This window comes from Salvia splendens, chromosome 4 (assembly GCF_004379255.2).
Source record: "Salvia splendens isolate huo1 chromosome 4, SspV2, whole genome shotgun sequence".
NCBI classification, from domain to species: Eukaryota; Viridiplantae; Streptophyta; class Magnoliopsida; order Lamiales; family Lamiaceae; genus Salvia; species Salvia splendens.
In genome coordinates, this window is record NC_056035.1 from 495,572 (window position 1) to 512,274 (window position 16,703).

A 16,703-nucleotide genomic window follows, 5' to 3' on the forward strand; every position below is an offset into this window, starting at 1 on the left:
ATCGTCGCGACCACAGAGACATGCTTATGGGCCTTGTATTTCCGTCTATATCTATAAGGTCAGCTTCATTATTCTTGAATAATGTGAATAAAACAAAGAATATATAGATAACTACTTAATTCATTTTAGGCCATCTTTCTCCTTCTAAACTATAATGAGACTGAACTTCTTTTTTCATGAATAAAAAATTGAAGTCTCCCATGTGTGTGCGTATAGTGAGCTCCTACCGTTTGCAGTTGTGGATTTGCGGGAATATGCATGCATCCAAGTTTTTGTCATAAAAAATTGATAAGAAAACAGCAAATGTGAAGTTACATTTCTTAAGTTAACAAATAGGAGTAAATCACAATTCTGCATCTGTCCCAAAATTAAGCATATTCAAAATCCCTGATTATAGTCTCTTGCACCATTTGCCTTAATGGCCAATTTTTATTGCCTTTTTCCACGATAACCATATACAGATTTGCTCCGATTCTAACCAATAAAAACAAAGGTTAACTAGCAAAAAAATCCCCAAGAATGAATGGAATTCACTAAACTGGAAAAGCAGCTGAAGAAAAATGATGACTAAACTGAATCGATGTATTCCTTCACATCTGCAACATTAAGATGGTATTTCTGGCATATCTTTGATATCGCACACTCGCTCAGACAACTGTCGTCATCCTTGTTTTGGATAAGATTTTCCAGTTCCTCCGAAGGCTGAAAAACCTAAGCATGATAAAGAAATATCCCCCAAGGAAGTTAGATAATGAAACCTAATAAGACGTTATGAACTTGCACATCTTAGTTATAGAGTGATGAACACATCAATAAAGAAACAGATCAATTCATTGGCTGGCATAAATATTTATTCCAAGATGTGGAGGTAAGTTGGAAAAGATGCTTACGAATAGAGAGGTCGTCGAATTTTCACTATTTTTATCTTGTGAGGAATTATCTTCGCTTTTGGCTGTCTGATCAGAAGGATTGGGCTGATAGGAGGCATCAGTGACTAAGTGCATCAGCTTTTCACTTCCCTGAAAGGGGAATAAAAGCTGTAAGTAAAAGGGTGTGTACCGATGCTTTTACAGAGCATCAGAAAGTTGTGATTTTGACAAAATGTTTTCTGATGATTCCATGCCTGTGATGCTCTCCAGTGAGAATAGGCACGGAACGAAATCCAAAAGAATGGGATGTTAGGCAAAGGAAGAACCTGCATATGATTACCACATATTTCATGAAAAGGATCGACTTATTATATTGAGCAGAGGAAATAGGGCACAAGAAAAAAACAATTTTATTTTTAGGTGCAGTGACATACCATGAAAACTGATGTCAAAGGCACCATTATGGCTGAGCAGTAGAAGTATTTCGTATGAATTACAGATCCCCTGGTAAGCATGTTACACATTTTATTCAAAAGGCTGAATGTTTATGGGGTTGATGTTTACCAAAAAGACTCACTGCCTAATCAAATGATAACACATGTTGGAAGCAAGAAAAATGATGATGATGATGATACCTATATTTTATGGCATGCTACACATTCATGATATTCATGTCTTGGAACAATAAAGACAGAGTACAATATGAGATATGACGCTACTCTATAATAAAAAATAGATAATTTTATTCAAGCTTGCAAAAAGTATCACATAAGATTCAATAAAGTTACCTGTACGCTAGATGTCGGAGTCTTCGGCGAACAAGTCTTGGATTCAAACTGTCACATGTAGAAACAGATTGTATAGAAAATAAATCTCCACGGAAACAAATCATATAACAACTGCATAGCATATTAACCTTCTAATATAGTAGTACTAAATTTTTTTTCCCCATAATTCGTATGGTTGCTTTAATTTTTAATTTTAAAATTTTAAAAACTGCTAGAAAGCATTCTTCTATCATTTTATGAAGCGGGTAGCAGTATGCACTAAAGAAAATGTGCTTTGGAGTATGCAGTTATCTTAGTTTTTAGGCTTGCATCAGAATAGGTAAAGTAGTGTGGGATATTGACTAGATATGTCATGAAAATATGCATGGAAAGGAATCATATTACCTCGATGGATACACGATATCCACTCTATTAATCTCCTTTGGAATAGATTTAAAGAAGATTTCTGACGGCTTCACACGTGACAACAACTTCACTCCAAGCCTACATGTTAGAACAATCAGGTAAAATATAAATGGTAATGAGAACATGTTTTCTCTGTTCCACAGACTATAGATTAAAGAACTAGTGAACTACACAAAAAACCCCTCCATCCCATTAATAACGTCTCAAAAGGCTCCAAACACAGAGATTAAGGAATGCAGCATTTGTGGCTATAAATTAAAGGGCCTCACTTGGAAGACAATTTAAAGCACCTTTTGGGTTAGAGACATAAATTTGACAACCCAAAAATGATACTGGGACAGAATAGTTCATAAGAAATCAAAACTCAAACATAAAAGACCACGAAAAATATCATGGTCATCTATATATACCCATGAATTTTATTCTTCAAAGTTCCTTGGGGCGCCTTCTCCAGCTTAGTCCATGCTCCATTCATCTATATATTATCAATGCTAACAGTTAGATGAACACACTCAAAACATTAATTAATGCATTCACACTTCATATAAATTTTACAACAAATATTGCCTCTAGTTAGTGATGTCAGATGTGTTAAGTTAATTTCCTAACCAACAAGTCCTGCATCTATGATTTGATGTATGGTGACAAAATTTTTACACTTTACTCAATGGAAAACAACACTACCCAGTGGTGAAGAAGGCATATATCCTAGTCAAAATACAGGAACAAAGTAGAAAGACATCCATTTAATCAGGAACATAACAAAACAAAGTCAATCAATGACAACTCAGACACCCACAGGCACAATGCTTTAATCACATTACTCACTAACAATTCACGAATGATCACATTTTAATCACCCACGAGCCCTATAAACACCAATTGCGCAATAAACTACGCAGCACGAAGTAAAACAAAATCCGCTTAAACAAGGTAAATCAGCGAAAATAACTAATTCCAAACAAACCAAAATCCAAATGGCTTCAGCTAGCTGCACATTTACGACAAAAGCGTTCGGCACAAATAAAAATGCAACAAAAATAAACACAATCATTCAGCAACAGACAAAAGCTAATGAGGAGACCTTGTTTGCAAAGAAATCAACGGCGAGCTCAACTTTCGAGTCCTCGGAGGGCTTACTGCTGGAGAGCTTGTTCCAGAGCTCCGTTACCGTCGAAGGAGCGGTGGATGACTGAGCGGCGGCCGCCGACGGGTCAATCGATCGGCTGAAACACCAATTCCTTCCTCTGATCGGAAACACCACAACTTTAGCCCTCATTTTGAAATTCTACGATAAATAAATAGAATGAATCGTAGAATTTGGAGCTGTTTGCTGTTTGAGAAGGAACTCGAGAAGATAAATGGAATCGGAAAACGAAAATGTATGGAAATTACAATATAGAGCGGCGGCGTTGTTTAGAAATTGTGTTTCAGAGCTACTATTAAAACTAAAAGACTAAATGAGTGCTTTAATTATCCGTCGAACTAGAAGTAGTAAAAAAAATATTACTCGACTACTAAATGAGTGCGGCATAATTACATGTTTTATACAAAATATTTCACATTTATTTTAATTTAGTACAAAAAATATTAAGTTTACCTAATGTTTTAAATTAATGTATTCCGTCAAGTCCGACTAACACCGGTAATTCTACTTACATCATACATACAAAATGTTTCACAAATGTTTCAGATTAGTACAAAATGTTTTAATTTTATATGAATCATATCATTAGTGTTTTAAGTTAATACATTTTGTTAAATATTTTAAACATGGTTATTTAGTTTTGTAATCTGTCCAACTTATCAACATAATAGGAATAATAATTAGAGATTTAATACAATTAATCACTCCAAAAAATAACAGTCATTATCATTTCTTCTAGCAATTGCTCGCGGTTTAAAAAAGTTTGTCTCTCAATATTCTACTTTTTATTGTATTCTTTATAGAACATATATAAAATAAGTCCATATTTTATCTTCACAAAATGATTCATTTGTGCTTCGAACAATAAATAAGTATTTAACTTTTATGAAAAAGAGTCAATATTCTTTTGGTTTTACTCTTTATTGTTACGTTAGAAAGCTTCGAACAATAAAATGCAATTCGCTAATTTGATGGAAAAGAGTGGTGATTTGTTTTTTTATGTATTTTTCATTTTTTGAGGAATAAAAGTAATATTATTTGAAATAATTAATGTATAATTTAAAACTTTTTGTACGAATGTGAAACATTGGTGAAACTTTTTGTATGTATGATGTAATTGGAATTAACGGTGTTAGTAGGAAATTGACGGATGTATAGTTTTGAAACACTAGGTAAACTTTATGTACGAAATACGTAAACTTAATACTTTTTGTACTAAATTGAAACAAATGTGAGACATTTTGTATGAAACATGTAATTGTCCCAAATGAGTGCTATATCCACTTGGACTCCATTTATACCTTTTTACATCTACATAATTTTTTTAATTTTCATTATACCTTATTTTTGAACTACGAAATTGTTGGTTGTGATTTGAGAACTTATTTGAGTTCAATTCAATTCATTACGAATACAATGATGAATATAAGAGCATCCACATCGGCGAGCTGCAGCTCGTTCGTCCGTCTGTCCGTCCATGCCAGCGGAGCGGCACCGCTATTTGCCGTTGTGCTCTTGCCGCTGGCACGGCGCTGCTCGATGCATCAAGCACGTCCGTGCCAGCGAGCAGCATACGTGGTAGGCGGTGAATGGCCAACGACATAGCCGTTGGAAATTTGATTTTTTTAAAAAAAAAATCGGATTTTAATTAAAAAAATCTAATTAAAAATAAAAAAATATTTTCCCACTTCCCAAAAAATTATATCCGTTTTCTACCCACTTTTAATTAATTTTTCAATTTTTTTCCCCAAAAATACACATTTTCATCTATAAATACCCCCACTTCCACACCAAAAATTCACACCACACTACACAATTATGATCCAAATTCTCTCATTTTCATTCTCAATTCTCATCCAATCTTTCATTCACTCTTACAGTCTTACTCTTACAACAAAACAATGTCCGGTCACGGCGATCACCTCCCCCCCTGGCTCCCACGGTTGGAACCCCGATTGGTTCGGTTCACCCGGGGCATTTTTACGCTTAAATTGTGTAATTTTTATTTTTTAGTAGTTTAATTATGTAATTTTCATTTTTTGGGATTTTAATTATGTAATTTTTATTTTTTAGGATTTTAATTATGTAATTTTTATTTTTTAGGAATTTAATTATGTAATTTTTAATTTTATTGTAATTTGTAATATTATTCCGGGTATTTTTAATGAATTTTAATTTTGTGGAAATGTTTTTATTTAAATTGAATAATAGAGTGGTGGGACCCTTGTGCTCGTCCTTGCGGAAGAGCACGGATGTGGGTTTTGTGCTCTTGCCTAAGAGCAGGCAGAAAAAGTGGGGCCGGGCCCACATCCGTGCTCGCTGGCAAGAGCACGGATGTGGATGCTCTTTATGGAAGTGGGCTCAGACCCACTTTTATTCATTTTTTACTCTCTGCTCTTTCCTAAGAGCACAACACCCACATTCACGCTCTTCCGCAAGGACATGCTCAAGGGTCCCACCATTCTATTATTTAATTTAAATAAAAACATTTCCACAATATTAGAATGCATTAAAAATACTCGTAATACTGTTACAAATTACTAAAAACTTAAAAATTACATAATTCAAATCCTAAAAATTAAAAATTACATAATTAAAGTCCTACAAATTAAAATTACATAATTAAAATCCTACAAATTAAAAATTACATAATTAATAATACCCCCGTGTAAGACTAGTCCTCTGGCCTTATCCCCAATATTTTTCGAAGACCCCGTATCATTGCCGAATGTGAATCAAGTTGCTCGGGAGTCATCCGAGACCTATCAGCCAAATTGAGTTGAGCCAAAAGGGTCCACAACGAGTTGGTGAGGGTTGAGGTGGCACAAAGGGAGCAGGATCGGGAGTGGGGGCGAATGGAGTCGCGGCCCGTCAGTGGTTGGCCGTCGCCTTTTTCCTTCCTTGCTGCCGGAGGTTGGGAACTGCTCGGGCCGGTGTCGAGGCTACCCAAGTTAGTTCCGGCAAGCTGGCTAGCTACCTCATCGGAGCCGCCGTCGGATAGGGATAACGACCTCGACCGTTTGCCGGTGGAGCTGGAGGAGGATGATAGCCTCCCATATACTTCGGATTTCTACGCACCTGCTGCCAAGCGCCGAGGTGCTTGAATGATTTGCCATGCATGGAATGGTAGGTCGACATGGCGCCCGTGATGATGTCGGCCTCGCTCATGCCGCTCCCCGCCGACCGCTGTTCCTAGAGGTAATAACCCTAGAACTTTTGGATTTCTTCGTTGGCTCTGAAGATGGCATTGCGCACCATACTCTCGTTGCGCTCGATGGTTCCCCCTGGTCGGTTGTCATTGTACCGGCGAGAGACGCGCCACCAGAACCTCTCCCCGGTTTGGTTCGTGTCGGTTTCCGGATCTTTGGATATTTCCATATAGGCTTTGAACATATTCTCCATCTTCGGCGGGGTGTACACGGTGCGGACGTGAACTTCACCGCCACGACTATGAGTAGGAACACTACGAGGAAGGGGAAGAGGATGAGGAGGACGGGCGCTGGGGTTGTCTTCTGGAGTTTGGGAGCTGCCGATCCCTCCCGATCCCGATCCTTGTTCGGATGCCCACTCGTATCGTCCATCGGGTGCATCTTGCTCGTCCACCGGATAAGGCCGATAGCCACCCGAAATTTGAGAACCTTGGGTTTGAGGAAGGGGCGAGAATTCCGTATCCGGATGAGGGAATGGTGCTGGGTTGAATCATTTGTGGTTCCATCCGCGGGAGTCGAAGGGGTGATCACCGGAGCCGGACATTTTTTTTTTGCAAGAGTGAAAGAATTGATGAGAGAATTTAGATGATAATTGTATAGTGTGATGATGTGAAATTTTTTGTGTGGAAATGAGGGTATTTATAGATGAAAAATGTGAATTTTAGGGGAAAAATGAAAAATAAAGTAAAAAGTGGGGAGAAATCGGATATAATTTATTGGGAAGTAGGGATTTTTTATTTTAAAAACGATTTTTTAAATTAAATTCAAATTTTTAAAAAAGTAGAAAAAGCCAACGGCATTGCCGTTGGCATTGAGGAGGCTGCCACGTCGACCTGCTCAGCGGCACGGACGTGCTCTTATTATCGAGCAGCGACGTGCCGTTGGCGCGAGCACAGCAACAGATGGGGCTGTGTCGCACCGCTGGCACGGACGCCGTCCGCCCCGGAGATTGGCGATGGGATGCTCTAACTTTCCAGTAAGATTTAAAACTCAATTGATGTTTCTGTACAATCAATAAATCTTTGACTCTTGATTTGTCCTAAAATATTTAAGTTATTTTTTTGCAAATAACTTTATTCTCTTCTATTTCACTAATCACATCTCTTATTTAATTTTCTCCTCACTTGATCTTTAAATATCAATTTATTTAATTTTCTCTTCACTTAATCTTTAAATATCAATTTATTAAGTCACGGTGCCAAAAACAAACTGTCACAAATCAAGGTTATGTATTTTGGGGACGGCCTGTGTCCATCGAGCTAGTCCAAAATTTTCAAAATCAAAACACTCCAAACTTTCGAATATGACCAAGTTTGACAGCTCTAGTTATAATTGATGAATCTTTACTCATCCAAACGATCAAAGTAGATAGTCGATAAACGCATCTAACAAAAGTCACCAAATATTATTATAACATCGACAAAAACCTTGTTCACGAGGGATATTCAACATCCGCCAGTATTGCACATAAGCTGAACTACTGTATACAAAACACAGACGCCAACTAAGCTAACTTTCTCAAGAAATTATGGAGAACAAAACAACAAGTCAAAATTTCTGGCTGAAGCTCTTATTACATATGAACAAGATAAATCAGGTATGATCGAATTTACACCATCAATTCACATGTCCAAACAAATATGCGGCAGGATCCAGGGGTCGTTAGCCATCTCCTTCAGTTTCCCATGGCAGTGAATTCCACGAAAAAAAATAAAATAAAGATTAAGCAGTTTAAGCAAGTAGATAGTAGGGTGAGACTCAACTTCATAAGGAGCACAGGTATCTTCATGAGGGGAGGTGAATGCACAAGATTCAAGGTCACTCATCTTCTGCGATGAAGTTTGGAAGTTCACCCTGGCACAAGTACTCGTCACAATGTGATGCTGAGCCCCAGCCCTTGCGGAGGCGTAGAATATCATCAGTGAAAGTGGATCCAGAAGATCCAATGAAGACCGATGAAAGAGCGCAAATAGTCTTGTCCAGCATTGCCTCAACCTTCACACAATGAAAATTTCTAGTTTTAGATATATTTATTCAGACAGTAGTATTTCAAAGAATCTGTGATATCTAAGTTATAAATCCAAAGTTGGTTTGATTATTTAACCATCCTTCAAACCTATCAATTCTATCTCATCCACCACACAAAATCCCTAAATGGCATTCCACCCTCTAGACGATGTCATGCATAACCAAGCGGTAGAGTGGTTGATGCGTGGACCCAAAAAAAAGTGTATAGCTAGTTCTAACTATCCATGAAATGTTTTTGTTATGTATAGATTCAAGATCAAGTGCCTATTTTATGATTCTTAAGAGATAACCAATTGCTAAGAGCTACTATGGAATGAGATAAGATTCAAGAACCAACAAGAAACGTAGGCCCACCTGAGAATCTCCCTCAAGTCCGTGTCTGTATAATAAAGCATCCCATTTTTCAGCTGAATTGCGAGCTGGTCTCTGAACAAGCGGTACAGTCTTCCTGTTCAAGACAACAAGTGACTGAAGTAAACCAGTTTCACTTTCTGCAGCATCTGTAGAGAGATATATCACTGGACTACTAGCCCTCTCAACAACTCGATTGATGCACTCTGCAGCTTGCGGAACAGGATAGAAGCAGCTTGGTTGTTTGGCATTGCTGAGAAACCATTAAGAAATTCATGTTAAACGTCACATAGAATCACAGGATAACATGTAGCAAGGCCTGATAAGATAAGGTAACAAGTACCAGAATTTTAAGAAGCCGTGGCGCCGGAAATGAAGAGCCACAAAGTCTTTTCCCAAGAATGTCTGTATGAAACGTTGAGCAGTGAGCAAAATAAGCCTACTCGGTTCAATCAAAGTCTTACATTTATGTGCAATCGGACCTCCTGGCTGCATCACCCACTCTCTCTCAACATCAGCAAAGAACACATCTCCGATTGCAATGACATCACTGTCTGAAGAAAACTTTGCCAAAACATCTTGTACTGTCCTCTGTTTTGGCTTCTTAACATCCTCCTTCCAGACAGCTTCAACCTTACTCAAAGAGACCCCTGACCCCTTCAACTTCTTCACACGATCATCATCCATAAAACACGGCTGTGGCAACGAGAAATAACACATAAACTTGTCTACATGCAAATGGTTCTTCTTGCTCTCTGCAAACTCCTCAAATGTCACCACGACTTTCCTCCCCAAGCACTTATTAATGTGATCAATATCCAACACGCGGTGGAACTCATAATCAACCTTTGAACTTGGGATCACCAAAATCCGGTTCAACAAAGCTGCAAAGAACATATGCTTCTCCAAACAGATCAAATGATTTGACATTTGGCCAGATACACAAATAGCAAACAAATACTTGTTTGATTTCGGGTTCCACTCTATTGTCTTCCTATCTCCCAACCTCTGATCCACCTTCTTGCACCTAGCCCAATCAGACAAACTCGAATCCGTGTAATTTGCAGACAAATCCACAGAACCCTCATCCTCATGAGCTGACAACAGAGTCCCCTGAACTTGCCTATTCAACGAAATTTGGCCAAAAACTCGCGACTTCAGGTCTTCCAACACCCCAATATCCTTACCAGAGTTCAAATCCACCGAATTACTATTATTTACCAAGCTAAAATTCGATCCACCAATCAATGTAGTGTAATTCCACATCTTAACAAGCTCGATTTCCTGCTGCTTAAGCAAATACAAAGCACGTAACTCAGACTCACGCATTCGATCAGCCAACACACCATTACCCCCAATACCCCTAATCGACGGCACACGCATCCGGAACACATTCTTCAAATCGGTGGTCAAAAAAACTATCAAAATAACCACCGGCAGAAAAATCGCGAGAATGTACCTCTTATTGAATCTGTGAGCGGCGCCGGATACTCTGCTTCTCAATTCGCCGTCGATTCCGAAAGCCGAGCGGTGATCGGGCGACTTCACGGCGTCGTTCGGCCTCGCATTTTGCGAAATCAGATTCTCGCGATCCTCCTCTTCGTCCGATAGCTCCCTCTCCATCATTTTTGGCGTGAAATCGAGAAAATGCGGCTGGAGAAGCAGCAATTAGGCTTGTGTGTTTATTTCTGAGTGAGCTCCGGCTGTGTGGATCTCTTCTGCAATCGTGGGGAGGGTTTTGATGAAAGAGAAATGGGTGTTTGGGGAAGAGTGAGAAGGAAGGGAAGAAGGCACAACTAATTCTGCATCATTGGTTGTTGATCGGAAAAGAACATCGTCGGTGGAAAGTGACCTGCGACCGGATATGCAACATGACCCGTTTTATATGGGCTTTATTGGCCAAATTTGGGATTTGATCCGGCCCATTTATATAGCTGTACTGTATGACCGTGAGCACTTAAAATTTTGTACAAGCAATGAATTTATATCTCTAGTTTCTTGTTTGTTTACATTTACTGATTTACATGCATGCAAAAGCATTACAAGTTACAACTTATTAGCTCATTCTTGTATATACACTTTTTAGCTCATTCATCAAATAATCCGCAATCCAATTAGTTTGGTGATATATGTGCCTCACCACCATAGACTTATTCTATTACATATGCCTCGAATTATAATCTATACATGCAAATATGCAGTCTTAATACATACACAAACACAAATTATATGGACTTACAAATATTACTCTATAAATACTACTGTACTTGCAGCCCGAATCACAATTTTCCAACAATTTTCATTGATCTTTCGATATTAAAAAATAAATTAGAAGTTGTTTTTATGTACATAAGTGATTTTGATGCCCATTTCATGAAATCATATCAATTTTATTCAACAAAAAATTATGACTCCAGCAATTACGGTAGCAGAGAAAATAAATATTACACTCGTCCATGCAAAATAGTCTTCCTTGTTAGTGGACATTATGAGTTTAATACAAATTTGGTAAAATAAAATAGAGACAGGGAGAATAGGGGAACGAAGTCAGTGGAAAATATAACTCACATCTTTAGAGAATAAGCTTACCATAAATGCATATAGAGTAATTTAATGGACGGACCAAAATATATATAAAAAAATATAGACTATTTCTTATGGACGGATGTAGTATAAATGAGGAAGGCATGAATTATATTCATGGCTTTTGCTAAGATTTTAAGTAAAAGTTTGGATTCTTGGACATCAAAACCAACACTCTATACTTCCTATCAATATGGATATATAGAAACTAATGCACGAAATCCAAAAATGCTAGAGCTAACCTAAGATGTTTCTTCTTCTTCAACTTCAACGAGCCTCCCACGTACCCATTTCTTGACCACATTCGCCTCTTTCTTCGCTGCCTCTACATTCTCATGTTGGAGCTCCGATCCCTTCATGACCGAAGTTTGTGTATGAACTGAGCTCCCATTAGGGCATGGTTTATGATCGATACGATTCTTGGTCGAATCAGAGTAATTCATCATGCTATCTAAAACTGATGAGACACAGCCGTTAGGCCCGTTTTCTTCCATTTCAAGAGGGTAAGGACTTGAGCTGTTGCCATTGATGAAATCTGCAAAAATGAACTCATCGAAACTGAAGCTATCGGTTTCTTCAGGATCGTCAGCGATGCTGTGGACTCCGTTTACTATCGCGGGCTTTATGAGTTCCAGATTTTGCTCGTCTGCATACGCCTCGTTTTCAAGATTTGAAGTTCCCCTATCTTCTTCAATAGATGTTGTTGCATCTTCGAGCTCTATGGATTTGATGAGCTTATGTGCTTCCGCGATCAGCATCCTGCTTTCCATCAACGAAGCATGAGCAAGAGGGCTAGTCTTAGCAGCTACTTCAAGCGCCTTGGCTGCCTTCTCGGCTTCTGCAATCAACGACCTGCATATATAGAGAGAGAAGATCAAATGAGAATGGGGTTTTATGTGAGAAATGAGAATATATGAACAAACACATGAAATCCATTAATCCGAGATGAACAAATAAATGTAACACATGCACAGCCACAGATACGAACTATACATCAATTTCCAGAAATCAGTATTGGAGATACTCATCTGTCTACAATATAATAAGAATCCAAGATTACAGTTTCCTTATTTTCTTTTTTACTCTAATGCATTATTCTGTTGAGGGAGAGAATCAACCAAATTGAAGCAATCAGCTCTGGATATAAAAACTTACTTGGCATTAGTGATGGCTTCAGTTTTCGGGTTGTTGACAGCAGCAGCTCTCTTGGCTCGAATGTTTTTCAACATCTCCAGTTTGGTGCTTGCCAACGGGTCCTTGTATGATGGTGCTTTTCTTCTTTTTGCTCTAATTGGTTGATTTAGGTTTTTCGTCCTGCGTCCTGCAGTATCATCATTCTCATCCTTGTCTTTACGACCTCTACTTTGAGCCTGTCTGTCACCAGCAGGCTTTCTCTTAGGCTTCCATTCTTTCCCCTCAGGTTTGCCATGATATTTAGCTAGACCAGAGTAAACCCGAGTCCGGTAATCCTAATTTATACGAGAAACGTAAGCATGAGAATGAAAACTGAGAAAATAGATTTTTTAGAGAAGGAACCCGAGTAAACCCAAGTCCAGTCTTACAGGATCAGCCCATTTTGCAGCTATGGCCTCTGAGATCTTCCTCTTCTGCTCTGCTGATTTGGGTGCTCTCTTGCTTCCCTTTGGTCTAGGCATGCTTCTTCTTTTTTCGACACTCTGCTGCCATTGCTGCTGGAGCTCTTTATCCAAGATCTTGTACGAGTCCCATTGCAATTGTTCCTCACCTTGAAGACCCTTCCGGGCAGTCTCTGCAATTAGATTTTGCCAGTCATAGTAGCAAGTATCCTGGACCATCAATTTCTCACGGCGTTTCTCCCATCCAAGTCGAACACCAGCTCCAATTTTCAACCTTGTCTCTTCACTACAAAGATGTAGAAATACAGAGAGAAGACAGCATATTGTAAAACTGTTCAATACTTTCCAAAGCCAATGAAGTCAACACAAAATGAGATCAGTTTCCTTAAATCTATCAAACACAAGGCAAAAAGCTACCATAGAGGTGCACTCAACATAAGCACTTCCAGCATCATTTTCATAGCCCAAATGAAAATGAATAAAAGTAGTGGCTAAAAAGCCAGAACCAATATAAAAATGCGAAATATACAGGAAAGTGAACCTACCTTTGAGCATGCCCAAAATTAATCAGCTTGGCTTTGACCTACATTCCATAAATCATTACAATGGCTCCTCAAAAGATCAAATATAGCAAGTTCATAGTTCATATTCACAAAATGGAATTTCTCTATGTGTGCAATCAATTGATAATAGAACTGACAAATGGAATAGCCAAAAAACTAAATGAAGTTAGCAATGAAAGAGAAGGCCGTGCCAATATTATGCAACAGAATCAAGAAATGGATACTATGCATACACGTTTCCAAAGATTGGTATGTGGATGCCAATTAAACAACGTGACCAAACAGGGAAAATGATTGACATAATATTTTGAAACTGCTACTATGCTGCTAGGCCTATAGATATCTGTTTCAAGACAACATCAATCTACAAAGAGATTACAAGATTATACCGATCAGATAAAATTTAGTTAGAAGGTTTATTTAACTATGAACTCTCAGAAACAATTCTGTTGAACTTTAAAACAAATTGATTATCCTATTACCTTAGGATTTTGCATTGCCAGCCTTGTTCTTTCTTTTATCCGCCTCAAAGTTTCTGCACAAAAAGAAGACATTTAAAACATTGCTAGATTCAAAAGATTCAGTTCATTCACAAGCACTTAATAAATGCAAGTGTTGCATCACCTGGACTGTGCTTCTTGCCTTTGTTCCATGGCGTATTCCCTTTATTTGCCTTGGAAATCCTCGTCCGTCTCAACTTCTCCCTCTCATCCACGTCCGTTGAGTCTTCACTTGAAGATTGTGCCAGTTCAATTTCAGTGGAACTCGGCCTCACAGAATCAACATCCATCATCAATGCATTTTGAAGCCTCTTTACCCCTCCACTTTTGCAAGGTACACTAGCAATTTCGAGCGTACCAACAGCCTTTATCATCAGCCGACCCTGCCACACCCTGGCTCTCCCCGAGGTAAAGTCTCCACCCACTCTTCCTCCATTACAAAAGTTCCTCCCTGAAAATGTGGATCCCAATACCAGCCTCCTATCATTGCCAACTACAATTCTCTTAGGAAGATCAATTACTGACTTAAATGATACTCCTATATTGTTGAGGAAACAAGAGCAAGGTTGTGAAATAGCAACATCTGCAACACAAACACATCAATTCTCACAGCCTCAGCTAGAAAATCCCACATTTTAAGTAGCAACAACATCTCGGTTATAATTCATGAAAACAAAAGCTTTACAATTTACAATGTATATCGAGTAAATATAAGAAACCCCCAACAAAGAACCTAATTTAGGGTTTTTCCCGGCCATATTTACCTAATAAAGGCATGGGAATCTCATTAAGTCGGGAATCCAAATCACACTGTTTATGTACAACCACAAATCGCCGTCGTTTGGGGGAATTCCATGCAATGACTTCAAAATTGGATAGAGCGAAGTGCAATCAGATTGAATTAAACAAAAGGGTTGGTGAATTCTTAGAAGATGAATTGAAATATGATTAAAAAACGGAGCGAAGTGAGAGCCACACACAGATTGTTTTGGTGTGGGCAACCGGCGGTGGATAATGAGAATATCTTTACTCCTTATTTTCCCCTTTATTTGTTGATATTTTTTGCAAATATGATTTCTTCTGTTTACTCATAATTCGAATAAAATCGCATCAGTAATTTTCAAGCAATTTGTTTGTAAGTATGATAAATATTTAGATACGCCGTGTTAGAATTATCTGTAATCGCTTTGTTCATATATTTATTTTTATTTTTATTTTAAAAAATATATTTATTTTATTTTAATACTTTACAATTTTTATTAACATAATTAGTTTTATAAATTACTTCAAAGTCAAAGTTTGATTTATCATTTTTCTCGAAACTTTGAATAAATGAATAAATACAAATCGCTGTTTATGTGTTTATAAATTTTATAATATACAAACCATTTTTATGTTATAAAGCTAACAAAATATTTAAAATAAAATTGATAATAGTACTACTCCTGAATAAATACACCAAGTTAGTCTGCGACTTAATGCTTTCTTTAAATGGGCCTTGATATTAAAATTGAGACGCATAGTTCATTGGGCCTAGTGTGCGTATACTTTTAACTAAAATGTTACTACTACAATTTTTTTATAAAATCAATAGACAAACAAGATCACATTATTTTAGATTTGGATCTTGTTAGCTTTATAAACTAATTTTATAATATGCATGAGGATTCTCAAGGTCCTAATTAGAATGAAATTTAGCTTCCTAAGTCCATATTTATTTGATAATCAAATGAGTCCACCCAATGACCCAATATTTAAACAGGGCATATTAGTAAATGGGTTAAAGACATATTACTACTTCACTTTTCATGAAATAAATCTTTACATTTTAAATATTCTGTCCTACTTATTATTTTTGAAAAATAAATACAAATATATCCGGGTTTCTCGGACTGAATAATAGTGAGATGATTGACTAAGTCGTCGAATTATTGTGTTTGCTTTTTTGTTGGTGGGAATAATTTGTTTTAAAATATTATGTTTACACTTATTCTTGAAATCTACCACAACGTGTTTCCACGATAACAACATTTACTCTGTAATCGTGTATTTCACATTATACCTCGTATTGCTATTCCAAAAATATACTACTCCATATAAATTGCTGCATGTCATATTTATGTTGATAGTCTCATGAGACTCATACATGAAACAATACCTATACGTACAAAACTAGTACTTAAAGAAAAAAAATACTCCATATTGGCAATTGAATTATCTTGTCCCAAAACTCCAAACTACCCTACACTTAAAATATGTCATAATTATCCTCTTGTCTACAAAAAAGAGAGTTTATGCAACTAAAGTACATAGGTGACGTTCAGTTGTCATGACTAATATCATGAGACTATCCATCTAGGATTAAGTTGATGACTAATATTATGAGACTATCCATCTAGGATTAAGTTGTGAGGTTCAATCTTATGAACCAAACATGATACATATTTAATCATGAGATTTAATCTTATCAACCGAACACACCCATAGTGTATTATCACACGAGATCGATATATTTATCACATTTTCATATTAAAAATCGTGATTAATTAAACCTCTTAAAATTGTCAAAAAATTGTGTGATTATTAATTTCATTGGGATTTAACTTTCCATCTTAACCTACAGTGTGACAATTTTTAAGATGGTCTAACAAATGGAGAGTGTTAC

General features: G+C 37.3%; 3 protein-coding genes across 3 annotated transcripts; all 3 read right to left on the bottom strand.

The window, feature by feature from the left end:
- Positions 1–285: 285 nt before the first annotated feature.
- On the bottom strand, positions 286–3,492 carry LOC121798160 (uncharacterized protein YDL183C-like). Its single transcript, XM_042197023.1, has 8 exons — positions 3,147–3,492; positions 2,473–2,537; positions 2,042–2,140; positions 1,658–1,705; positions 1,304–1,373; positions 1,124–1,195; positions 891–1,019; positions 286–711 (listed from the first exon to the last, which is right to left on the bottom strand). Exons 1-8 carry the CDS (start codon positions 3,339–3,341, stop codon positions 568–570), a joined length of 822 nt encoding a protein of 273 aa, XP_042052957.1. The 5' UTR covers positions 3,342–3,492; the 3' UTR covers positions 286–567.
- A 4,312-nt stretch (positions 3,493–7,804) lies between these two features.
- Positions 7,805–10,663, bottom strand: LOC121801197 (O-fucosyltransferase 36-like). Its single transcript, XM_042200650.1, has 3 exons — positions 9,141–10,663; positions 8,801–9,050; positions 7,805–8,413 (listed from the first exon to the last, which is right to left on the bottom strand). Exons 1-3 carry the CDS (start codon positions 10,421–10,423, stop codon positions 8,237–8,239), a joined length of 1,710 nt encoding a protein of 569 aa, XP_042056584.1. The 5' UTR covers positions 10,424–10,663; the 3' UTR covers positions 7,805–8,236.
- Positions 10,664–11,465: 802 nt separating this feature from the next.
- Positions 11,466–15,071, bottom strand: LOC121797826. Its single transcript, XM_042196571.1, has 7 exons — positions 14,803–15,071; positions 14,163–14,621; positions 14,021–14,073; positions 13,521–13,558; positions 12,943–13,261; positions 12,536–12,849; positions 11,466–12,232 (listed from the first exon to the last, which is right to left on the bottom strand). The coding sequence occupies exons 1-7, from the start codon at positions 14,813–14,815 to the stop codon at positions 11,623–11,625; spliced, it is 1,806 nt and encodes a 601-aa protein (XP_042052505.1). The 5' UTR covers positions 14,816–15,071; the 3' UTR covers positions 11,466–11,622.
- Between the last annotated feature and the right edge of the window lie 1,632 nt (positions 15,072–16,703).